Source organism: Podarcis gaigeae (assembly GCF_964106915.1).
Source record: "Podarcis gaigeae genome assembly, chromosome: 11".
NCBI classification, from domain to species: Eukaryota; Metazoa; Chordata; class Lepidosauria; order Squamata; family Lacertidae; genus Podarcis; species Podarcis gaigeae.
The window spans coordinates 33,888,337-33,915,101 of record NC_139687.1 but is presented as its reverse complement, the minus strand read 5'-3'; the positions used below and the strand labels follow the sequence as shown (position 1 = coordinate 33,915,101).

General features: G+C 37.9%; 1 protein-coding gene and 1 long non-coding RNA gene across 12 annotated transcripts in view; one reads left to right on the top strand and one right to left on the bottom strand.

Annotated features, from left to right (window-relative positions):
* Positions 1 to 26,765, top strand: part of LOC310827398 — a 793,036-nt gene that overhangs the window by 85,850 nt on the left and 680,421 nt on the right. The gene's annotated exons all lie outside the window — the stretch shown is intronic.
* The window catches only part of SSBP2 (single stranded DNA binding protein 2), a 119,344-nt gene continuing 99,255 nt past the window's right edge, over positions 6,677 to 26,765 (bottom strand). For 6 of the 11 annotated variants that reach the window (XM_083703299.1, XM_083703306.1, XM_083703304.1 and 3 more), the window contains 9 exons: positions 25,336 to 25,427; positions 22,124 to 22,172; positions 21,251 to 21,286; positions 19,157 to 19,211; positions 17,837 to 17,907; positions 17,320 to 17,398; positions 15,920 to 15,948; positions 15,082 to 15,180; positions 6,677 to 9,632 (listed from right to left, as the gene is read on the bottom strand). In XM_083703299.1, coding sequence (XP_083559425.1) covers positions 9,603 to 9,632; positions 15,082 to 15,180; positions 15,920 to 15,948; positions 17,320 to 17,398; positions 17,837 to 17,907; positions 19,157 to 19,211; positions 21,251 to 21,286; positions 22,124 to 22,172; positions 25,336 to 25,427 — 540 coding nt within the window. In that variant the 3' untranslated portion in view covers positions 6,677 to 9,602. The remainder of the gene's footprint in view (positions 9,633 to 15,081; positions 15,181 to 15,919; positions 15,949 to 17,319; positions 17,399 to 17,836; positions 17,908 to 19,156; positions 19,212 to 21,250; positions 21,287 to 22,123; positions 22,173 to 25,335; positions 25,428 to 26,765) is intronic. The other 5 variants (XM_083703302.1, XM_083703305.1, XM_083703307.1 and 2 more) reach the window with 1 other exon arrangement.

The window sequence follows — 26,765 nt, the reverse complement described above, 5'->3', positions numbered from 1 at the left end:
CATGATAGCTTACTACAAAGGGACTCTGGCTGACTTTGATTATTTATCAAGTCAGTGGAATCCATTTGTGCTTAGCTATCTGGTGCACAAAATTAGACCCTCATTGATTCTAGAGGTCTATCAAACAGTGATCCAGGTCTCTCAGTTTTAAACCAAAGAATGCTGCTGTTGATGAGTGTGTGTGCTTTCTAATGTATCTACTATTTTAAGTCCTTGAAATATTACTTGATAATTAAAAACTGATTTGCACAGCAAGTAAAGAACAGCACCTTGATAGGCATACGCATAGCTGCAGAATTTCTGATAACAACAGATTGCCCTGCTTCCTTAATTACTTAAGAGGTTACTCTTAGATACTCTCATTAAGAAGCTGTGTTGGGGAGAAAGTATGATGTTGATGCTGAACCCATATTTTAGAACGGCCTTCCAAACACAGATATCTAGGAGACTAATTTTGGGAAGTTTTGTATTATGAGAGACACTAAAGTGGAAGAGAGTGCTCATATTTACTATGTGTCAGTATTTAGGATTAAATACTGTTGGATTAGGTCAATTATGCCTGAAGCATGTTACATTTTAATTTTAAAAATAAAAAAATTGTCCAGTAGCCCCTTAGAGACCAACTAAGTTTGTTCTCGGTATAAGCTTTCATGTGCGAAGAACAAACTTAGTTGGTCTCTAAGGTGCTACTGGACAATTTTTTAATTTTTTTATATATTTTGACTGCGTCAGACAAACATGGCTACCTACCTGAATTTAATTTAATTGTCATTTTATAGCATTTTGACAAGGTTTGCTATACTGCATTCTATTTTAGTATTTCTTTTTGATGTTTTATTTAAGCACATTTAGATCCTGTATACAGGGCTACACAGAAGCCGCAAGAATAAACTTGCTAGGTTTTCTAGATGGTCTGGAAGGGGCTTTGAAAAATATGGGACTTCTTTTTTTGATACTGCTATTGAAATTCTAAATGGATTGTCTCGCTGAAAGCTGTTTGTGTGGATTTTTTTCACCTGACAGTCTAAAGTCTAGGTCGACCTCTATACCTTAATTTCAATAGCTAGTTATCCACTAGATTCATACATGCCCCAAACAAACATATTGTAGGCTGCAATCCTGTACACATTTACTTGGGAGTGCAGTATGTCTCACTGAACTCTGTGAAAGTTACTTCTGAGTAAGCAGGCAGAAGATTGCACTGAAATAAGCTACAATGCAGTTGAATTGCACTAGAGTCTGCAAGCTACTCCTATAACTTACATGAAGTAGACTGGTTGGACTATTACATTATAATTTTATGTTGTCAGTGATTGCTGCTTGGGCTATACGAAATAAAATGAGAAACTCCTAAACATGCTTAATAAGTGTTTAACAATATAGGAAAAAGAGGTTTTGATGACAGAACAGGTATATAAGACATATGGCTATACAATCAAAAACCAAGAATCGACAGTAGTAATGTGGTGAAAGGTTTTCTTACACAAAACCTACAATAATTTACAGCATATCCATAGTTATGGATGTTTATAATGCCAGCCTTAAACAAAAAGTAAATTGTCTACATAGAATAACTTGTGCAAATGTTAGCAAATTGACAATAGTTTACTGATGCATTAGACAACTGAAACAGACCTAACCCCAGATGTCCCTTTTCCTTTAAAAGAAACACTTTCAAGGCAGAAAACAACAATCTGTGTAACAAACGATTTTGTCTTTTAACAGTAGGCACTATAAAAAAACAGATGCCACAATAAATTATTTTCAAGGGAATAATCACAAGAAATAAAAGTTAGTTAACTAAAATGTACCTAATTATCCCTTTTAAGAAATCTGTTTTGGTAAAGATCTCATCTTTTCTGAAATAAAAGATATTACTGAATCATAGTCTGCAGAGAAGACTTTATTCCTTGTGAGTTTTACCATTATTTAAAGCCAAAACTCTGGTTTTGATTCCTAATCTTTTACTAAATAAATCAAAACACAATTTAAAATGGGTCATTATATTTTTACGAACATCTTTTGTTAGGAGGGAGCGACCATTATCTGTTTTGAATGTTTTAAAATACAATGATAGTCATGGTAATGTATGGGTTTCCACTTTGCATTTTTAAATCTTTCCATCCCATCCATAAATCTGTGGATCCCCCCTCTAAAACTAGCATGCACAAGTATTAAGCAGATCTCTGGGTTACAGTTCCTCTGAATAGCTTTTGGATGGAAGGATTTTGTATTCTAGCAGCACTCTATTGAACCCATGACAGGGACTATTTATACATGGAATTGCATTTCTGTATGTGGATCACCCCTGTAGATTCAGAGTTCTGTCTAAAGTCAAGAGCAGTCAGAAGCTTTATTGGTTACAAATCTTATAATGCAGGGATTTTCCACAGAAAGATCCTTCTACTAGCACATATCAGCTCAACAACTGCACTTCTAAATCAATGGCATCATCTTGGATTATTAGCTTGTTGGTGTCTGTTTCAGTGTGAACCAGCTTTCCTATTGACAATGTTGACTTTCAGTGTATATTCAAGGGACAGTTTAATTTTTGGACATGTGTAATTTTCTTTATGCCAAACAGCAATATTCAGACTGCTGCCTGCTTGAATGGATGCTGTTTTGCACATCGTTAAATGGGTTGAAAGGAACTAGAAGGTTATACACGTGCATAGAAGTGCTTGAGAACGGTGCAAGAAGTAACAGAAAAAGAGAGGAAAATTGCCTCTCATTAACGAGATACCAAAATATAGGAAATTCAGATTTGCTGAAAAATGTTTAGGAGTTTGATTTTCTGTGAGGGATGGAGGATAAGCTAAAGGAAAAACGGGTGGAAAGACAAGGTAGCTGTTATGCGCATCTATGAGCCTTGGTAAGCCATTGGTAAGTATTACAACAAAAGTGAATGGAAAAGGATTTGCAGAACAGGATGATGGATCTGGCAAGGAAGGGTTGAAAGGAACTAGGAGTGAAGGTTATACACGTGCATAGAAGTGCTTGAGAACGGTGCAAGAAGTAACAGAAAAAGAGAGGAAAGTTGCCTAGGATGAAATGGATGAACTACGCTGGGTGTGGGTGACAAAATGATGAACTGAGATGACTCGCGCTCAGGGCAACTGGAACTTTGGGTGGGCAAAGGAAGCTGAAGAAGTAAAGAGAGGGGAAATGGTTGGACAACTGCTTTATTGTGAGATACTCCAATCACAGGCAAAGGCTTTTGCTATAAATAACTTTTTCACTCTATGTATGCAATTTCTGCCATAAGAAATGGTGATGGCCACTAACTTGGACGCATTTAAAAGATTATAATAACCCCTAGCTTAAATGGTTGAAAATATGACATCATAAAAGGTATCCATTTACTTTTATTAGTCATTATTAATTAATGGACCATTGACATTAACTGAAGCAGCATACCTCTGAATGCCAGATGTTGGGAAAACATCATGGGGAAAGAGGTTGCTTTCATGCTTGTGCACTTTTTGGAAGCACATGACAGCCACTACTGGAAAAAGAATGATGGGCTGGGTGGAATCTTGGTCTTATCGAAAAGGGTTCTGATTCTCTTAACTTTGGAGACTGCTAAGAACAGCCCTCATATGTTATCTGGGCAGTATGAGTGTAGAAATGAAGAGTGGCGGTTTCCAACATAATTTGAAATTCTTCACTTTCTGTGACTGGCATAACTCTTGTGTTGTTTGGACAGGAAAGCCCAAGAATTCAAAATAAGCCATTTTTGTGGACGACTGTATGAATTGGATTATTTCTGTTGATAGTAGTTTGCTCCATAAAAAGTAATTAGAACCATTACACTTCTCATGTAAACAGGACATGCATTGGCTTCCATGCAAGATTTTGCCTATGATTTTTGTGTAAACTACTTATAAAAATATTTTTTCTTGTGGTTGTCTCGACACTGTTTATTCAGTAATAATAAAAAAGCGAAAATGATACAAGGACTGTGAAAATACAGAACCTTTAATAAAAGTTTCTGCATTTCAAGTGAGGAACTGCTGGACTATAGAATAGGTGTTAGAATCTTCCCCCAGGGGGAAAGTGAAATTCTATTAACTTTTTGGTCTATAAACAACAAGAAGGAATTTGTGTTTTTTATGTGTGTGTGTGTGTGTGTGTGTGTGTGTGTGTAGAGGAACTGATCAGCAGGCAGCATCTATCTCATAATTCATTAGCTATAGACATCTACAACTTGGAGAATACTACATGCATATCATGTCCATATTCGCTGGTTAAGAACTTCTATGTCCCATTCATTTTAATGAGAGAAATTCAAACATGTGATCAATTATCTCATTGAAGCTGTGGTATTTAAAAGTGTGCAACATGGGCTGAATCATGCTCATTCTAATTATTGTCTGTGGTATAATCTAGAACGAACAGGATTAATCACTGAAAATTCAATATATTAAGCCTAAGCAAGGACTTCAGAAGTCCCAGTTGCATAAGGAAAGCACTCTTCTCCATAGCTACAACTCCCACACCATATAATACACCGTTCTGAAGAGTCTTCAGAACCTCAGCAGCAGCAGCTGAGAAGACTGGAAATGACCTAGTGCAGGAACACAACTCTGGATGCAACCCTTTAGATTATGGACCAAACACAATGATGCTAAAGTAGAAAAAAAAATGTGACAATGAATTCCATTGTTTCTGACTACCAGCTTACATGTTTGATTTTAGGCATAATAATTTTTGAAAGTAAGATAGCAATGTCCAATTTAATAATGCAAAGCGAACATGCTGAGGATGTCTTCCTACCATCAGATCATTGTAAAGTATCTGACTGTTGTGGATTTCGAAAAGTTAAAAAAAAAAAACAAACCCCCCCCCCCCCACAAATGTGTCTAGAAAATGGATGGTATCAAGTTATAAATAAAGCTTCCATGTTGGTCAAAAGTAGTATAACAAAAGGGGACATACATCTGACAACATCAATGGCAAATTCTCTCATTGCATGAGAAGCTTCCTTGCATATCTTACATTTAAATAACAAAATAAATCTGGACAAAAGTTATTATTTTGGTGATAAAATATGACTATGTATTCATATGAATACATACCTCAAGCACTAAGTAAGTAAAAAATGTTTCAGATAGGACTACTCAAAGTGGGGTGGGAGGGAACCAAATTCTTTCCAAGAAACTATTTAGATATAGTCATAGGTTTATACAGACATAGGTTTCTGTATTATAATTTTTTTTTTTAAAGTATGGGTCACTGTTGTGCAAAGGCTCAAATACCAATGTTGAGAGTATTTGTGTGCCTCACAACTGACTCAATTTGTTCATCTGAACTGAACAAGTTTATTTATGCTCAGAACTCTAGTTCTTTGAAATCAAATTGAGACACTTTATAAAATTTGATCTGTGTATATTTGCCCCGAATTTCAGCTTATTTAAAGGAAAGTGATATATTATACCACAAGACTCTGCATAATACTTAGCATTTGAAGGGAGCGGGTGGCGCTGTGGTCTAAACCACTGATCCTCTTGGGCTTGCCAATCAGAAGGTCAGCAAAAAATCCACATGACAGGGTGAGCTCCTGTTGCTCTGTCCCAGCTTCTGCCAACCTAGCAGTTCAAACACACACCAGTGCAAGTAGATAAATAGGTACTGCTATGGCGGGAAGGTAAACAGCGTTTCCGTGCACTCTGGGTTTTGTCATGGTGTTCTGTTGTGCCAGAAGCAGTTTAATCATGCTGGCCACATGATTTGGAAAGCTGTCTGTGGACAAACGCCGGCTCCCTCGGCCTGAAACGCGAGATGAGCACCGCACCCCATAGTCGCCTTTGACTGGACCTTTACCTTTTACCCAGTATTTATCAAAGTCACCCTTAACAATTCAGACTATATTTCAGCTGCTGCTGAAATTGTATTGTGACTTTCAATGAATTAAATCAAGACAGCTTTCTGAAGCATTAAGCATGAGCTTGGTGGTATTCTTGAACGTTGCATGCCAAATCCCCTCATAAACATTTGTGTATTTCTTGAAAATAGCAGTCAGGGTACCAATTGACAATACTTTAATTATTTAAAGGACTCAGGAAGAGTCAGTGCAATAGTTACTGGCTAAAACTTGTGATACCAAGGCAAAGTGAGGGCACAAATGAAAGGTACAACTTAACAGTAACTTAACAGTAACTCATCAAATCCATCTAACTCCATAGCCTCACTTACATCCAACATGTTGGCAGATAATCACAGTGATGATAGACTTTTAACCAACTTCTCTTTTTGATGCAAGATTCCAGGTTGTTATCCATAAGGATACAAAACACCCAATTTGATCTTACAAATAGCCTTAATCTTGCTATAGTCAATAACTAATTTAATCTCCGTTGCTTTCAATGGGGTCATTTCACACACAACACCAAACATGGTTTGATGTTTCTCTGCTTACGCCTCCCTCTCTGCCTTCTTCTGCATGTTCTGCTTGATGAGTTATTTCCTGGTTTGCAGGAAAACATAGCTGGCCATTACATTCAAACTGACAGACTATGGTTTGCCAACCAGGATTGTACATGAAGGGTTGAAGGGGGTGCTGAGCATAAGGCTCATTCCCAAAGTGTCAAACCATTATTTGATGTTTGATGTCCTTAATGACCAACTGTAGGAGGATTTTGATCCATATGTTTAAATTAGTGTTAAATTATTTTCCTTTTATTTTATTTTTTAAAAAAACTCAATTGGCAAATGCTGTGTCCATTATGGATGTTAAATGACATCTAAATAAGGTGCCTATAGGATGCCAGTTATGCTGGCAACAATACTTTCAACTAGGACCCAATGTATAGATGAGAAGGAATTTGGGGTATGTACCAAATCAGCCAGGAAAGTAGCAAGAAAATGTTCAGCTGATAACCATGAAAAGAAAAAGAAAAAACAGATGAAAATGAATAGGCTTCCTGATATAAGCTTGGCAAATGTGACACAGAAACAAAAGCTTGAAGGAACAGTGCTATAGGTTTACTCTTATGCAACCGTTTATCCAGATTTGGCTGAGACATATTACTTGGCAAGTGCTGGCAGAAGAAGCATTGTAAGTTACAACAACTCATTTTATGGACATTAAAGATAGTTCAGCAGGAGATAGGGGGGGAAGGGGAGAGAGAATGTTCACCTTCAGACCATCCTCATGCCAATTACAAAGAAAATATTTTAAACTCATTTTCAACAGTTTATATACATAGAGCCCACCCAAAATGATTCACTTGTCTACTTCAGTTATTCTGTCTCCATTACCTGATACTCTGTCTGCATCTGGCCTTTTAAAAGCCTGCAAATAATTAAGATCTGGATTAGAAAAAGCTCTGTATTAAACATTTATCACTTTTTTTGAAGGATACCTAGAGAGGCACAGACATGAATTCTTATGAGTTTATTCAGGAACAATTTACAAGTATAAGCAGGATAAAAAAGGAAGGTGCTCTTTTAACTACCCACCTTCCTCTTTTAAAAAAAAAATCCATATGATTGATCAGTTACTGTGTGAAAATTTTCCATATGCAGACCTGTGCTAAAACAATTCTATCGGCATTCCCACAGAAGAAAGTATTCATGTCTTAATTAGCCTAAACATACATTTCTTTCTCTGGGGCAAAGGCAGGGTGGGGGCTTGGCTTTAAGGCTTGCATATGACTATAAGACACAGTATAACTGGATGCCTAGAATGTTAGAAATAAACCAATATTTGGAAAACAATTTCCTATTTCAATTTGGTCTTCTATATTACCAACCTCTATAAAGACTTAATAGGGAGTAGAAAACAATTCAGACAAAAACACAAATTTATAGATAGCAGTGCCTTTAGATGTTGTATACAACATTATTAGCTCTTAATTTATGTGGTTTACTGGGGAAGTGTGCAAACAGAAGTGGAGAAATTAGGCACAGAGTAGATGAAAACATGACGTACTTGGGATCTATGTTCCTCCTTCCATTCATGGAAGATTATTTGATCCAAAGGAGGCTTCCAGAGGATAGAAGGGGATGGAGACAATTCTCACAATTTCCCTTTATGTTTGCTCTCTCTTCCCGTGTGTTGCATGTTGCAATTCCTCTGTCATTTGGGCCTTAATGATAGTCGAAGGAATCTGACTTGCATTCCAAAGGGGTAACCAAGTTTGTTGTTTGTTTTTGTCCTGAAAAACACTAGAGACTTAACAAATTTATTATGGCATAAACTTTTTCTAGTCCACAAAAGCTTATTGCATAATAAATTTATAAGTATTCAGGATGCTACATTTAGGATGCTACTCTTTAAGATGCTACATTTAAATGAAGTAATCTGAATATTTGTATGGTCTCAGAAACATTGGAAGATTATAGATAAGGGGAAATTGCAGATAGTGGGTAAGGAAGAAGAGAGATTGAAGGGCCATTGAAGAAGGGCAAGAAACTTTCCTCCCCTCCCAACACAAGGTTAATAGGCCTTTAACTTATAACAGGTAATTGGGAGTTAGGGTGTCAGTCATCCCAGTAGACAATTGTGGACTGTTAGAAAAAGCATGCCTTAGAATAGAATCTATAACTTAAAAAAAAAAATCTATTATTACATCTATGGAAGATCATACTAAATAGATTTTATTTTTTCGAAAGGCAGAAAGTCAAAACCTGCCACTTTTATTGCTGGATGCTACAGCAATCAAACCAGAGCCCAACACAGTAATGTTGTATTTCTCTGCATAGATAAAGAAGTTGAGATATACTCAGACTTCCCTTGAAAACAAATATTGAAGGATTTGTACCCTGATCCTCAACATTACCAGAAGTAAATCTGACTTATCCCAGTGGAGCTTATTACCATGCAAATATGTTTAGGATCGCAGTATTAGGCTTCTACGAAGAAACAAGAAAATAACCCCTTCTATTTTCTTTTCTCTCACTTTTTAGGCAAAGGACAAGCTTTATTTGTTAAGCAAGATTAATGTGTTTCTTCAGTTTCTTGAGATAGTGTAGTTTTCAATTCACATGTTATTGGTATCGAACACAACCTTATGAGAGAGAGCCCTCTTAAAAGCAATTTTATTCCTATCCATGATGGCAGACATTGACAAAAAACAGAACTTATCCGAGATCTTTTTAAAAAAATAACTTACAAAGCAGTGATATAAACAGCACGGAACAGTTCAGATGGGGAGAGGGAAGCAGTTCTTTTAATAGTTAAAATGTAAACATGAAAAAAGATGGAATAAAAGTCCCTATTTCTTATTTCTACTTAAGATGTCATGTGATAATATTTTACAACGTCCTGCAGGTCTATATATGTATGTGCGCATATCTATGTTTCTGTAACACACACATACATAATACACCTATCCCTACATATACATACACAGATAACTGTTTGCAGTTCAGTTCAGTCTTGGGCAGCTCTGATGTGCCACACAGTTGCTGAAACCAGATCAGGACCCACTTTCTTCACAAAACTGGAAAGATGGTTGGGGTGGGGGGAATGGTGGGTCCAATTGTGGCTGAGATTGTTTCTGTTAAACTGTACACAGGGATGAGTAATTTTTCTTCTTTAGTAGCTCTCTGGAGAGGGCCAACTCAGTGCAGCCTTCATGAAGAGACTTGGTAATGGATCACACACTCATTGTCATGCTGGGGGAATACTGAAAAATAGGAATTCACATTTTAGCAGCAACTCAATTCACCAATCCACTAATAGTGAGACTTGAATGCAAGTTTCTCATGATTCCCAGTCATGATTTCATGCGGTGTTCATGTGCATACTTCTAGCTTCCTAATTAACCTTACCTACCATAGTATCAGAAGCCATATAAGTAAGTAGTCTCTGGTAAGACAAAACACTCTGCTACTATCAAGGTTACAAATCTGTAATTGGGTGAATTCCTTAAAGAAAAAAAACAAGATCTTGCAGACTAGCAAGATAGCATTTGCGTGAATGAGGGCTGATGATAAGAATCGGAGTTTTGATCTCTATAAACTTTATGGAAAATTGTGTTCAGCACTTTATAAAACACTTTTTGTCACATAGCGTTATTTGCCTTCTTGGTGACAAGAAGAGCTGGTGTGGTACCTACCCCCCCCCCCGATGTTTTGGACTGTAACTTCCATCATCCCTGACCATTAGCCAAGCTGGCTGGGGCTGATCAGAGTTGTAGTTCACAACATATAGAGAGGGCACCAGCTGTCCATGTATTTGTTGGAGATTCATTCCCCATGTTTGCAGTCATGAGATTGCTGTCTATCACATGATGGTGTATGTTTTCATTCCACAGTGTGGGAAGTGACGGAGACAGGATGTTTGTGTTACTGTGTTCCGTGAAGTGGGACTATTGTCCTTTGTTTTCTCTCTTTGCTATCTGATGAGAAAGAGGCAGAAGCTAAGTCAGAATGCTCAGAGTGTATTATATGCTGTGCATTATTGGTTCTGTTATGCAAATTGTGAACACTCTGCGGATCCCTGAGTGTGCTAATGCCTTTTGGCATTAGTCACTGTGATGTTTGGGCAGAAGAAAGCTTTTGAAGCTCCTGAACGATTGACCAGGAGGTAGAGAACGTGCCAGTCTGGCATGTGTCTCTGCCAAGGTCCTACATGAGAGTAGGACACTCCTAACAGCATTAGGGCACAGTTGTTGATGATTAACCATATTCATTTGGCATTATTTCAGAAGCATACTTTGGCTTTTGTTTAATACAGTATGCACATACTTCATCACAGAACCTGGACTAGCACACATGCTTTGAAACACAGTATTTATTCATAGCACTTGAATCCGACACCCATAATCACATTGCTAAAGAGTTAAATGTTTTAAGTGCCAAGTGAATTGAAATGCCACATCAAGTCCAGTATTTAGTTTTAGGCAGAACTCCTGTAGATGTTGCAACTCAACAAAGCTGATTTTGATACTTAATGGCTACACTGAAAGCAGCAGAGAAATCAGTGTGCTGGGATATCAGTAGGTTAGCAAATGTTTGGTAGCTATTCAGAGAAAGTCTTTTAAACAACTTTTTAATTGGATTTCTATTCAGCTGCATCTCAAAGACTTGGTAAAATTTGCAGTGAGACATAAGGTCAAACTGTAGAATGATTTTAAATATCCACATAAAAAAGCTCCCAAGTTTTCCTCAGCTTCATTTACTGTATAGCAGGACTAAGATCCTTAAAACCAGCCAAGTAGAAAGTCAGTGGGTAGCAGTATCAGGGCAACTTATAAGAGTGGGCAAAATAATATATCCAATAAAATAACTTCACATGCCAATTCATTTAGCTCCCTTCCCCATTTTCCAAAACTGATTTTGTTCCATCCAATTTCTAAGTGAATTATGCTGAACTGTGAGGTAAGGACAACTACATTTATTTCAGTATTATGGGATTCAATCTAAAAGAGCTATATCTTTTACAGTAAGTCTTCTGTACGTGGAATGGAGAAGGAAGCCACTTTTGAAAATCCCCCTTATACCCCTTCCCCCCTCTACCCAACTTGCTCTGGAAGGACTTGCAATCCTCTAGAGCAGATTTGGGGAGGGGAGGGCTGCAGTGGAGTCAGGGATATCAATAACAACAACAACAACAACAACAACTGTTCCCCTTCCCATTCAGCTGATGGAAATTTTACCATAAGCTTGAGTGGCACTGCTGGATACAACTCAGATTTTACATTAAGCCGGTTTTATTCATTTTTGAATAATTACACCTTGTAAATAATAATAATTGTAGTGATATTTTTCTCACTGCTAATTCATACAATGGCATATTTGTGACAGACACCCAATGAAAAAAGCACACAATAGTCCTGGAAATATGAAGCTTTGCTTGAATTAGGGCAAATTTAGGTCTATTGATTCAAACAAAGTAGCAAGTATATCAAATTCATCTTCAACATAAATAGTTCCAATTGGTGGTTCCGGCATCCTTTAATTCCAGATGGAGCAAAACCATTAACTGGGTCAGCATAACTGATTTTTTAAAATATAGGATTCATTACGAGTTCAAAATCTAACCGTAAAAATGGAGTATGAGCATATTTTGAAGACTCATGAAAATATCTACCTTCAATGCAATAGGTAAAATTATTTGTGAATGAACACTAGAGGGCATTATTGTTTATCATTACCTTAAAAGACTAACACAAATGTGCTCAGGAACATATTTTAATTCAGCCATTTGAGAATGACTTTTTTCAGTTGATTTAGGTAGCCAATACCCTTGATGTCCATTGGCTAAAAGTTAGAGTCTAATGTTGGGATGCATTTCAAAGAACAGACCTAAACAAAAATTTTATATCATGTCATTTGAAGAGTTTGGAATATAACTAATAATTTTTGCCATATTTAGGGGCCAAGAAGGTTTTAAATGATTGGAAGAGATCCACAATGAAATAGAAAAGCTAGTGGAAGCATCATGCAAGAAATAAAATAAAACAAAGGAAAAACCACTTATAGCCATATGAAAAAGGTGCAGCCTGTGGATAAAATAATTTATGAATTTTATCTACAATTCTCCTTATTACACACCATTTAGCTAATCAGTCATATCTGCATTGAGTTAATGTTTATTTGGCAAAGTCCCTGTTGCCTATCAGTAGTAGCATCTAATTATTTATTTAGGTTAATTTGTATAATGTTAACTCAAAAATAATTTTATCTAAACAATAAAATCACATAAGCAAATATTAAAATCAGAACATTAAAAACAATTCAGTAACCAGCAGTAATAATGTAGAAGTATTTGTGGTTCTTTGCAGACATGTACTCCACTTTTTTCTCCACTAATAGTAGAAAGTAAACAAATGCATATTTGAAAATATTGTTTATAATAAGTGGCAACTGCCTATGTTCTCATGGGAAAAGAGCATTACTTGGCAATGCAGTAATGTTAAGAGAGAGAGAAAATGGAACAGCACACTCAGAGCATGTACAAAAATAGCACACACAACAAGGTTATAGTTCATGTTTTAGTGTCTCAAGGGAAGTTTATTTTAATTTGCAACAAAATAGGAACAGGAAGAAACATGAACAGCTAATTATCCAAGGATATCACTATGGCATCCTATCAGTGTACAACTGTTTAATAATTAGGTCTAAAGGAAAAGACATACCCCCCACCCTATTGTGTTTTTAATTAGATTTTTTTATTATTGTAAACTGCTTTGGGATAAAGGTTTGCTGAAAAGTGGGATAAAAATGGAACAAAGTGTTTATTACAGTTAATTCCATTCTTACATTATAGTTATATATTTATATCCCACCTTTCCCCCTTGCAACTCAAAACAGCCAGGCAGTATCCTATCCAAGCCCATGCCCGTTTCTTTGCTGCATAGTGTGTCTTCCACTGCTCTCCAATCCAAAGGGTTGATCAGCTGCAGCAATTTTCCAGCATGAATGAAGTGCTCCCAGGAATACAATATGCCCAGGAATACATATTTACCTGTTTACCTATTTAAAACTCAAACCATCCCAACCCAACTTTCAAATATATTTCATTCTGAATTATAGGATTATCTACCTCTGTCAATGACATTTTCATGACTCTGTGGAACAGCTGAATGACAATGGAAGAACAACTCACTGTTTAAGAGTTCATCTGCTCGCTGCTATAGTGCACTGCCTTCATGTTCCTATCATGTACTAAAGTCTACTAATCCAAGCAGTAGCAAGTCTATTTTCTTCATGTCCAGCATGCCCACTATGGGAAAGAACACTAATCCTGCCCATCAAAGTGTGCTTCATCATAGTAGCCTAATAATTTGTGGGGTGGAAGAGCAAGGACCACAACCATGATGAGCTACAACTTCCATTATCTGTGATCAGAGGTCATGATGGCTGGGACTGATGGGAGTGTGGCCAGGCATCTAGAAGGGACACCATGTTGACTATAGACCATTATGGGTTGGCATCGTCTTCTCAGACATCAATTTATCAATATAGATATCTGGTAGTCTTTGGCAACACACTGTATGTGAGGAAATGTATATCACATTCACCATGGTCACATCTTCATTCTGTTACTGAACCCAAAGGCACAGCATGGTAGGGACACTTTTACTTAATGGTATCCTTGCCTATATAGGTTGCAAATCTTCATATAGCCAATCTTCATACTTCAAATGCAGTGTAAAGCAGTTTTCAAAATTGTTTGTCTCCACCATCACAACGAATCTGTTTGCACCGAAACAATGGGGGTTTTTTGCTCCCTTTCAAATAATACTTAAGAGCTTGAAAATTATCTGTTGCTTTGTGACACTGGTCTGTATTCCTTTGCTGATAACAAGGTATCAGACAGGTCCATATATACTTCACTACGAATTCAGCCCTCTTCAATAAATTCTGTATACAAGTTCAGAAAAATGTTGAAGAAACAGATTGGAACTTTTTGAGAACAGCCATGCCAGCATTATACTATTTTCTGCAAAATCGTCAACAAGACAATCTCTACTTGTGGAAAGAAGGAAGTAAAAAAACAGCTAATTTGTCAGAATTGCCAAAGCACGGTGATCCTAGCACAATACCTGATAACAGGCTAAAAATTGGTGTGTGGGTGTATAATATACAATAGATAGGTCTATATTTTAAACTTCATAAAACCATTTTATCCATAAGCAGAGTCTATACTACAATCTTCACACATTATTTTTCATGTTCCTGTGTATGCCATTTGCATGATGCTTTCACTATTTCAGTATTTTATGGATCTTTTCTAGTCATCTTTTGCCTTCATATCCCAAATAAACTCGGCCAACTGTGTGAAAGTTATCATCTCAAACATCTAAATGGACGGGTTGCAAAAATCCATTTTCAACCTTTTCTTTAAACGCGTCACAATAAACTGCAGGAAAATTTGCAAAAAAACAACAACATTTAGCTCAAGTAGATGGTGGAACAACAATGGCCTAAAATGTCTCCAGGAAACAGCAAGCTTTTAAAAGAAAAAGGTCCTAACAGTCAAACTCTGGATTGTCTTCTGAAAAAATCTGATGTGCGTCATGTTCAAATTTGTTTGATTGCCATGATTGTAAGCTTTCTAAAGGACTGAAAGTAATATAAACGTGCAAGTTATTCAGTAGCAATCAAAAAATAAAATATAATACTTACACTCTCACTCTGAAAAGGGTTTAGAAAGTTTCCACCCATTTCACCATCATCTCGAGGGGTCCCGGGCTGATTGCTCATGCTCATATTACTGGGAGAGTTCTATTTGAAGAACACAACAGGAGAGCCAATGCTATATGTGTGAATTCATTCTTATTTTATGTAAATGAAAGAATTCAAGGATGAAAATATAAAACCCATAGCACTGCCACATTGTATTCTTGCCTCAATTCTCACGAGTGATTGACATATATTTTATATTTGCCATATGAGGTCCAAAGCAGAGCTCTTCCTCTATCATCCACATATATGTATACTCTCACATAGTGCACCACCAATAGATGTCTAGTTTCTCTTAGAATCCCTATTAAAGTCACCTCCGGCTACAAACCAAAAATCAAAATGTGCCCCCAAAAGGTGTTAGCTTCTGGTTTGTGAACGTGGCATTTTCAGGATGGCAGTTTCAGGATGGCAAGGGGAAAAGCACTGAACATGCTTAATGCAGCTGTCTGGATTATGGCATTTGCATCATCAATACTGAATACATGCATTTTAGTACATTGATCACAAATAGGATAAGTGATTAGAGATAATCAGGAAAATAATCCCTTATGTTCAGGAAAATCAATAAACTAAATCCATTTAATGGAACACATATCAAGATTTAGTTTCAGCCTTCTATAAAAATGATAATCTCGTTTGCATAATGCCCTCAAAGTGTTGATAATCCAATAACAACTACTACATTTTAAACAAGGTGTTCGTTTGTTTTTAAGTGTTTAACCACCGTAATAAATCTGCTTGAGAGAAAAACAGTGCCAAACATCAAATATATACTTACTTTGGAGATACTGTCCATGTCTCCTGAGCCTAAAATTAAAATGAAGATTCAGTTTAGTTGTGGATTTCATCACTGATTCTTTTCCAAACATGAATACCTTAAATTTTGCCACAATTATGAGCCTTTTAATAAATCAGTATCAATAGCATGATGCTGCAAGTTTAGGCATAAAATCAGTTATCAGCTATGGCTTAGGCACATAAAGGTTGTAATGGGAGGTGTGGGTGTTTGCTATTTCATAGTAAGAAGCTAGGTGCATCATATCAGCAAATATGGCAAGATTTCCGGTTGGCTAGAGCGTGAATTGGAAAAGTGGTATAGGACCCAGACACCAGGAGTTTCCGCTAAGGTCATCGTTAAACCAAAAGGGGAAGCTTAGGGAGCCTATCAAGGAATCCCACAGATACCATTCTATCAGGAGGTCCATTCCACATGATGTTCGAATCAGTCCTTTAGAGTTGGGCCACCTAACATTTGGAACTCCCTCCCACTATATCAGACAGGATATCTGACCTGGATTTGAACTGATTTTATGTATGCGTTGCTGCTTTCAACTTTTTCTATTGATAGTTGTTTTCCCCCCCATTTTTTTTTATTTTTTTTACCTATTGTGTTTCTGTGAAGTTGCTACACCTCAAGTTGGGACAGCCAAGATAAGTAAATTGAAACAAGATGTAAGCCATTTTTCTGCATTCTGCTTGCCTTTTTTTTTTTTTTTTTTTTGCAAATTCACACCCAGAGCATGCTACCACCAGCAGAGGAGTTGTTGTTTTGACATCCTTGCTCATGGGAAATGAACAAAAGTCACAGTTGTTTACCGTCTGTCTGCTGTATTGTGGCAACACCTCTGTATGAAACCAGTTGCATTATCATGGATGAGGAAGAAGTGGTCAACCCAAGTAAAACAGCCCTGTGCAAACAGCTCACCAGTTGCCAAATGAGCAAAAGCTCTCCCCCTCCGCATAAACAGATTTTCCCACTCTGCCCTTGCTTGTTCTTTCAGTATTTTGATTTTGTAACTCAACCCTCAGTTGTTTTTTATTTTATTTTCACCTTAACTTTAAGGAGAGAACTTCCAGGACTTTTAAATTTCCTGGCATGTTATCATGAAACCTTACTCCAGAATCATACAGTGTTGGGGCTTTCCACTTGTGCAGTTTTATTCTAACTTCTAAAACACATGCAACTTAATTTATAAAGCACGATTGGAATCCCAAGTAGACAATATATATTTTGTATGTCAGGGGGGTTTTTTTGTTAGAAACCTGAGAATTGCCATTTAGAAATCAACTTCCCTGGCTGCAAAGAAAATTTTGAAAACGTAATTGAAGAAATTCAAAACAAGCCATTCTGAAATGAACTCAGCACAGAGTTAAGAAGTCAAGGTGTAGTACTCTTACCTAATGATCCATTCATATGATGTGAATCCATTCCACCCAATCCACCCATAGGGCCGTCAGACCCTGGTCCCATTGGAAACTGCAGGAAGTTAAAATACATCATACTACATGCTATTAAGTAACTTTCACCACTTAATAAATCTATGGTAAAGAATAAAATGCAAGGTAAAAACTGGAATATGAATAACAATCTTGTTTCTATTTCTGTCAATATTGTATTTAAACAGTAAAAATAATTATCTCCAGAAATAGCTAGAAAAAGAGCTAGGAAATTACCTAAACCACGAGAGATACTCACATAAGTAATATTTATGTTAACATCATTACATCAGAGTATGACCTTGGAGCAGCCACTGCAAACATTTCTATATTAATGAAAATTTAGTGGAGCAATGTTGGCATGTATATAAGTCATGTTCTTTCACATAAAGGGAGATTAGACATACAAGAATAATGTTTCATACACTAGTGTTTAAGCTGCACAATTTAAATATGTGTTTTCATTTCTGATATTTACATTAGGTCTGTTGGGTCCAGGAGGAACTGCATTCATTAAAGTGTACATATTGTCTCCAGAGTTGGTTGAATCTGAAACAAAAATATATTTAGGAGGTCACACATCTTCAATGGAAAACAGCCAGTGAATACAATGAGCTATTAATTCAAGGCATGCTTACAGTGCCACGGAAGAACACATTTCAGAACTGCTCTCAAATTGGATGTACAGTACACATCATTGTTAACATCAACTGTAATGTATTTTGCTTATAAGCAGCATTTGGCTGGACTGTGAGCAAATGCTTGATAAGGGATTTGTTGCAGATGTTAAAAGGAAAACAGGAGCAAATATTGCATAGGCATGGACCAGCAGCAGTTTCCTTCTTTTAACATGGAAAATAACTGAACCCAGATGAGAATCCATTAGCATTCAAACTGAAGGGCACCAATATCCAATCTGCTTTGCTTGCTCCATTAATGGTTCGTGAAAAGGCACTTCCCCAATGTTTGTGCAAGACGCAATGACAATGAGAAGTCTGGCCTTTCAAAATGGAAGAACTGAAGAGGTACAGAGGAGAACCAGCTATGATTTAACAAGCATCCAGACACAATTTGGCACTGGGCTAAAGGCAAACAGTTCTTGCCTTCTTGGTAATTTCTGCCTGTTGTGGATGCTCTACCAAAGGGACGTATTCAGGTTTGAAAGAATGATTCATAAAGCTGTGTTAAAGGTAAAGGTAAAGGTACCCCTGCCCGTACGGGCCAGTCTTGCCAGACTCTAGGGTTGTGCGCTCATCTCACTCTATAGGTCGGGAGCCAGCGCTGTCCGCAGACACTTCCGGGTCACGTGGCCAGCGTGACAAGCTGCATCTGGTGAGCCAGCGCAGCACACGGAACGCCATTTACCTTCCCGCTGGTAAGCGGTCCCTATTTATCTACTTGCACCCGAAGGTGCTTTCGAAGTGCTAGGTTGGCAGGCGCTGGGACCGAACGACGGGAGCACACCCCGCCACGGGGATTCGAACCGCCGACCAAGCAATCGGCAAGTCCTAGGTGCTGAGGTTTTACCCACAGCACCACCCGCGTCCCTAAAGCTGTGTTAGTCTTCCATAATTAATAAAATTATAAGTTGCATCCATGTATAGGAAGATGGAAGTGGTTCAGAATCATAAAGTGATTGCTGAAACGTTAAGCAAAATTACATACATTTCTCTTACCTGTGTATGCATTTTAATTATTTGTTGCCTAAATCATGCATTTCCAGTATTTAAAAAAATTACGTACATTTTTAAAAAATATTTCGCATTGCTTTGACATTTTCTGGTTAAAATTGGGATACCTGCTGGACTAGGCATGATGGGTGTTCCCGGTGGCCCCCCGCCTCCTGGTGGACCCTAAAAACCAAACCAAACCATTTAATTAATAAACAAACAAACAAAAGAGCAGTCAGGATCACTGAAGAGACTGAAGTAAACAATATGCTTTTGAAGGGTTTCTGCACATGACAGAATTGACATATTTTATTTCATCATTCATTCACTCAGATAGTTGAGTGCTTATCAATTTGGAAGTAAAACAAGGCTATCCAAAAATAAGGGAGCAATTTCTACATACACATGGAACTCCCCAGTTATGTGCAAATATATGTCTATATTGTTTTTAAAGTAGCAGCTGAGCTTACTTGAACCATAACTGGTAGAAGCACCAAGGGCACTTTAACCAAGTTGGGAGGGGAGGGTGTGTGTCAGGCATGTAAGTTCTGTGCCTTCCTTACGCCAATCAGTTAAGGATCCCAAGTGCATTAGCCACATGGCAGCTAAAACAGCAGGCAAAGGGGATAAGAAGACGGCCATAATATTTGGTTTTGGCTTAGCTAGCAAGGTCAGCCAAGAAATTTGGATCCTTCCTTATCAGATTCCATCTGGGGATCAAATTACACTACTGACTACTGGGGGGAATGGGACGGGACAGTAAGACAGACTTACAGTGGACGCTCGGGTTGCGAACGTGATCCGTGCAGGAGGCACAGTCGCAACCCGCAGCATTCGCAACCTGCAGCACCGTGTCTGCTCACGTGCATGTCACGATTCGGTGCTTCTGCGGAAAGCGCGATTTAGTGTTTCTGCACATGCGCGAGCACCAGAACCCGGAAGTAACCTGTTCCAGTACTTCCGGGTTCGGCGCGGTGTGCAACCCGAAAACGCGCACGCTGAAGCGTCTGTAACCCAAGGTATGACTGTACTTACATCTTAATTGCTAATTTCTCTCACATGTCAAAATTGTCACCACTTTGTAACTGTGAATTCAGGTTCAAATTTGTACACTCTATAGAGGGCACACCTGAATATTCTAGTAAATTTGACAAGCTTGATAACCACGTTTTTTCCACACAAGCATATTAAGGTTTCACAGCAGGTTGTGATTTTGACACTTTTGCTACCTCCAGTTATGTAGACCAGGGGTGGCTAACTTCTTTTAATGCAAATACCACATCCGGGGGGGGGGGTGTGTGATCCCAGTGGTGGGCATGGTCACACCTCTCTTTCACACACCGACACCCCTTCATCTGGTCCCCTTCCTGTTCAAATGATTGACTTGATGACCACACAAGGGGAAATATGTAGGGTACTGGGCTGGGTACAGAGCTTTAACTCTCTGGCCACGCCAGGCTTCTCTCTCCCTTTTCTACCCTACTGGATTCTACTTTGCAGGATGAGGCTGGGGGCAATTGTGGATGTCAGATGTATAACCAAGTCACTCTATTCAATCTGTGCCAGTATGGCTATCTGCTTTGTGTATCGTTACGACATGGTTCTAATAATCCTCTAAAATCACTGGTTGTAAATATTTAATAACAAAAGTTTTAGATAAAAAAATCTAGCTACATTCCCTAAACCAATTATTCGGATGATTACAATGGTGATTCTGCCACTTAAGATCAGGTTTTCAAGTCCCACTCAGTTTAAGTGAAGAAAATAGAATAAGTCAAAACAGAATGGAAAAAGTGTGAAACATGTTCTTCTATTTCACAAAATTTTATTTGTGACTATACTGTTAGATACTTTTTAGACCCTTCAATACAAATGAAATTTCTTAAATTCAAGCTCATAATTGTGTTCCTCAAAACAGCTGCTTTTACTTTTTCATTATTGAAGACTATGCATTGTACCAGTTAGAGAACATATGCTGAAGTAAAACCCAGCATTCAGGGCAATTTTGGCAAGACTGTTAACTGTTTTACTAATGAACATCAACATATGTACTACAAATATATAGCAGACGCAATGATACAAAACAGATCAGCTGTTCACTTCTCAACCAATACACATGGGTTTTCCTCAACATCTGGACAACCATTTCTTAACCCAAATGAAATGTAGCATTTATGCTAATGACTGCACATATATAAGCGGACACACACAAGCATACTCACTACATAATTCCCAGGTGACGCAGAAGAGTATGGTATCTGAAAAAGAAAAGAAAAGAAAACTGAGCTTTATTCTCTTTGAGATATAAAAATGCTTCATTTTGAAATTTAAAAAGTTTCTATTTTTATTTTGAACAAGTCAGCAAATCACTGCTAAAAAAATACCAGTGATCAAGTGATATATAAATGCCCTATAAATAAATAAATAAATAAATAAATAAATAAATAAATAAATGCCACCTTACTACTGCCATTTCCACTATTTAAATCGTATTAAGTAAAGCTGAAGATGAACATTTTATTATGGTTTTTCCATGCAGCAATTGTTGTCAGAAAGCATTTTGTGGTTTTAAATGTTCTGTATAAATCAGCAGAATTAAGAATGGAAGAATCTTTGTTAAACAAAACAGCTGAGTTCATACTATGAGGAGTAGCAACTTATTTTATATCACCTTTCTATAAAAAAAAACAAAGGCAGCTAACAAAATAAAAAACCAAACAATTAAGATATCAAAACATAATAAACTTAACACAGCAGCACAACAGGCTATTTTTAAAGTAGTGATAGTCATAAGATTATAAGGAATGGGTAAAAAGGTAATCCAACTGCCTTGTCACCAAAAGCCACCTAAAACAGAAATAGAAAAGCTAAATGCAAGGAAGATGAAAATAGACCTACAACAGGTACTGAATTCAGCTTATGAAAAGGCCCTTGGATGTGTATCTTCAGGGAGAAGAATGATATAGATAGTATTCCTGAGCCAGAAGGTATGTTGATAAAGTTATGAACAACTTAACAGTAAGTTTTGCTTTTTGCTTTTTTCAAAAGGCATAAAACAGGATTACAAATTCCAGTACATTTTGATATATACTTACAGAATTGGCATTTGTAGGGTTTGGCCAAGGTCTACCACCTCCCGGACCCCTAAAATATAAAAGTTCACAAGATAATTTGAGCTGCAGGAGAGGTAAGAGGAAGGTGAAATACGATTCTGAGAGTGGAAGTCTTTTGTGCAGTGTTGCTCTTAATATAGAGGCCAGTAGAATCCTCTAGTCTAATAAAGACTTCCCCAGAAATATAATATAGACACAACCTTACACCATCTAACTGAAAGATAAACAAAGAATATTTTAGGGGGGGGAAGGGAGGAAATTTAATGCTACAGTTTCCGGACAGTTAGAGGATTCTAAAACAACCTAATCTAATACCATCCACCACTTGCTTTTGCATCCTTTACCACTCCTGTGTTGTTGGAAGTCCTTCAGCTTTCTCCCAATGGAAGTGTAGAGTGTTTGAGGACCAGGACATTCACAGGGAAACCAAAATGCTTGTTTACAAAGCTATTGTACTACGCACCAACTTTACTGTATGTTTGTGAAACATGGACCACTTATAAATGCCATCTCCAACTCCCCAAAAGATTCCAACAATGGTGTCTCAAAAAAAAATTATCTATCACTTGGGAAGACAGGCAAACTAATGTCAGTGTACTGGAAGAAGCAAAGATCACTAGTGTCAAAGCAATGATTCGTCAGCATCAACTTACTGGACTGGTCATGTTGTTTGGATGCCTGATCACTGGGCAACAATTTTTTACTTTTTGAATGTTGTCTAGATTTCTACAACTGATTTAGGGTATTTTTGCACTGCTGAATCAGGAAATGGCATCCGTTTCTCTCCATCAGGTCAGGTTTACTGTAAACTGAATGGTGGGCATTGATAAAGGTAAGTACATGTAAATTGCATGTTGCTTCACCTTTTTTCAAACATCAGGGCTTGAACTTCTGTTTCTTGGAACTCCTGGAATGCTCTGCGGCAGGGAGGTCTCTCTTCAGAGTCCAACAGTAGTCAGCCATCATGACTGCATCCCAGCGACCCTGATACCTGGTCTCCATCTCTCTCATGTCCTGATGGAATCTCTCCCCCTGCTCGTCACTCATTGAACCCAGGTTCTCAGGAAACTGGTCCATATGTGAAAATAGGTAGTGCATCTTGACGCTCACCAGGTTTCTGAAAGCAGTCAGCATGTTGTTGACAAGTTCTGCGTAGTTTCTGGCCTTAATGTTGCCAAGAAAGTTCTTCACTACCAGAACAAATGCCTTCCACGCTTCCAGTTACACTTCGTTCATTGAGTTTCCGAACTCTGGATCTCTGATGAACTGAAGGATCTGAGGACCGTCAAAGATGCCAACTTTCAACTTCTCCATGGTCAATCCTGGAAAAGCCTGGCACAAGTAAGTGAAGCAGTCACCATCCTTGTCCAGAGCCTTGGTGAACTGCTTGATTAAGCCAAGCTTGATGTGCAGCGGTGGGAAGAGTATTCTGTCTCTGTCCACCAGAGGGTCGTTGATGACGTTCCTTTCTTTGCAAGGCACCAATTCCTCCCGCACAGGCCAGTCCTTCTTCGTGTAATGCTGAGCATGGTCCCTACTATCCCACATGCACAGAAAACATGGGTACTTGGTGAAGCCAGACTGTTGTCCCAACAAAAAGTTCACCATCTTCAGGTCAACACAAATAAACCACTTATGCTGATCATAACCAATTTTCTCCAGCACATACTTCACTGCTTCATAGTTCTCCTTCAGAGGCAAACTGGTTGCCGTTGTGTAGCAGAACACATTTCAGTGATCGCTTGCTGCTGTCAATGAACAGTCTCCAATCTTTGGGTTCATACTGTGGCACTCCAAGCCCCATTACCTTAGTTTTGATCCCCCAACTTTATGCTTTGCTGCACCAATTTATGGAAGATTTCGAGGTTTTATGACTTCACACTGATCCCTTTTCGACATAATCACCCAGAACTATCGGACCTGAATACTTCTTGTCATTAAAATAATCATTTCCAATCAAAATAATTATTCGACATGGCATTTTACCCCCACCAACTTCTTCTAAAACGCTCCACACAAGCGTACATGTGAACAAAAACGTAAAAAAACGACATGTGGCCATAGCTCAAAAACTTGACCTGACAGAGCAAAACCAATGTGCTTTTTGGATTCAGCACATCAGATTCGTCCTAAATCAACTGAAAAAACGCAGACAACAAATTTGTTGTTGACCAGTGAATTATCGTCCAAAGCAACTACTGTACTCTATTGCCAACTTAATAGAAAGCGTAATGCCGGTGGACAACGAAACAGGTTAAAGACACTCTCAAGACAAATCTAAAAAAAAATGTAGTAAAAACACTGACAACTGGGAAACACTGGCCTTCAAGTGCTCCAATTGGAGAATAGCCTCTACCCAAGGTGTAATGGACTTTGAAGAAGCACGAACTCAGGACAAAAGGGAGAAACGAGCTAAGAGGAAGGCTCCTTTGGCAAATCCTCACTGTGATCAACTCCTACCCGGAAACTTATGTCTCCGCTGTGCAGAGGATGTGCGGATCCAGAATTGGCCTCCACAGTCACCTACAGACACACTGTTAAGACCATATTCATGGAAAACAATCTTACTTAGCTACAAGTGATCACCAAAGAAGAATAAGCTGTTTCTGGTAACTAATGAGCAAGTAACTGTATGTCTGACAGGTAGCATATTATTACAATGTTACTGTCTTGCTTCCTTTATTTGACACATTTAACTTACTAACATAACAAACACTTCTAAAGTAAATGCAGAACTATTTACATCTTTAATTCCATTTACTTCCAGAAACATGTAATACTGACAGACACCAATTGCCCCATCTTTACCACACCGCTAACATTCTGCATATCCAATGCCTTCCTTTCCTTATCCATACTAGGGTGTATTACCATTGGCACAAACATAATGAAGATACAGGTTGCTTTCAGTTATTGTTCTTCTGTTGTAATCTACAAGCAGAACTGCAATTGACTTTCAATATAGTCAAGCTCTCCTGCTATGTTTTATCCATAGTAGAGAACATGACATATCTGCTGTGAGAGGGGCCACCAGAAGTTCAGCACACATTCATGATAAGCCTTGTGATGGATGTCAATTTGACTCTGGTTTATTTTTTAAAGGTTGATCTTTTAATTACATGTTATAACGTTTAATGTAAAACAAGATTGTCCCTTTTTGGAAATGTTTTAGCGACATTTTTCTTTTTACTTACATATTCATTCCAGGCATTCCGGGGCCACCTAAAGCATTCAGTGGGGGTCTCATTGCACCTCCATAGTTCTGCAATGATAACCAAGGGTCAGACTACCACAAAACAAAAAAACAAAACCAAAGAGGAGGGGGGAAAGAAAGGACAGCAGGTTAATGACTTCCCTACACATCTGATTATTGGATAGGCCAGGGCCATTCATTTTCAGAATTTGAGTTGCTTGACTAAAAACAATTATTATTTCTACACTCTCCCTAATTTTAATAAAACTATTTAGCATTTCCTAAGAGTCTTATTATCTTAACAATGGAAGGATATGGGGCACATTTACAAATGTTAATTGATTCATGGAGATTGTAACATTTATGATAGATAACACAATTGTCTGTGAGGGACAGATTTAATATCCATTTCACGAAAGTTGACTTTGTATTCCACAGACATTTTGAGGGATTCAAATGGATATTTTTTTTAAGTAAACTGCCTATTTAGTGTTAGTATTTAACATTAGAAGTATATACTTATACTGAATAAGATGACTGCTAAGTTTACTTAATAAGCAATCTACAGCAAAGAGCAGGGGAATTATTCAGAAGGCACGAAAAATGTACTGAAATTCCTATGAACAGCCCATTGCTATGTTCAGGACAAAACGAAAATGTGCTCTCCACCTAGCTCTTAGGCTGTCACATATAGCAATTGATTCTGGAAACTGCGCTATTTACCTGGGGGTGTGGGGGTGTGTGTGTGTGTTAAATAGCACATGGGTGATATCCAATATTTCCTCTTTGTCTCCCTCACCCCAGTGCACCTCCCCCCAAATTTGTTTCGTAAGATCCTTCAACCCTTTGAAGCTGATGTGCTGGGATGTGTGTGGGCTGCAGAGAGAAGGAGAGGAGATGAAAGTCCTGTTGCACAAGCAGAAGTCACCAGCGGACAGGAATAACTGGGTATCACCCAATGTAGCTGTAACATGACCATCTTAGACTGTGTGTATTCTCAGCTATAAGAATTGTACTATTCAAAGAGAAAGCATGTCAATCTGTTATGAGAAGGGAAGTCAGGCTTGAGTTCTTAAAAGTGGCCAATGCTATTTACTTTGTAAGTGTACTCAAATAACACTTTCTAATTATAACAAAAATTAAAACAAAGAGCCCTAGATGAGTCTAGTCAACAAACCCATGTTGTAGGACATGTGCTCCAAACATGCCGATGTCTAACAACATGCTTCTGGAGCTATGTCATATTTTATTGAAGTCTTCCAGAAATAGAAGTCATCAAAATAAATGCACACATAGTAAAAGGTAAAGGGACCCCTGACCATTAGGTCCAGTCGTGACCGACTCTGGGGTTGCGGCGCTCATCTCGCTTTATTGGCCGAGGCAGCTGGCATACAGTTTCCGGGTCATGTGGCCAGCAGGACTAATCCGCTT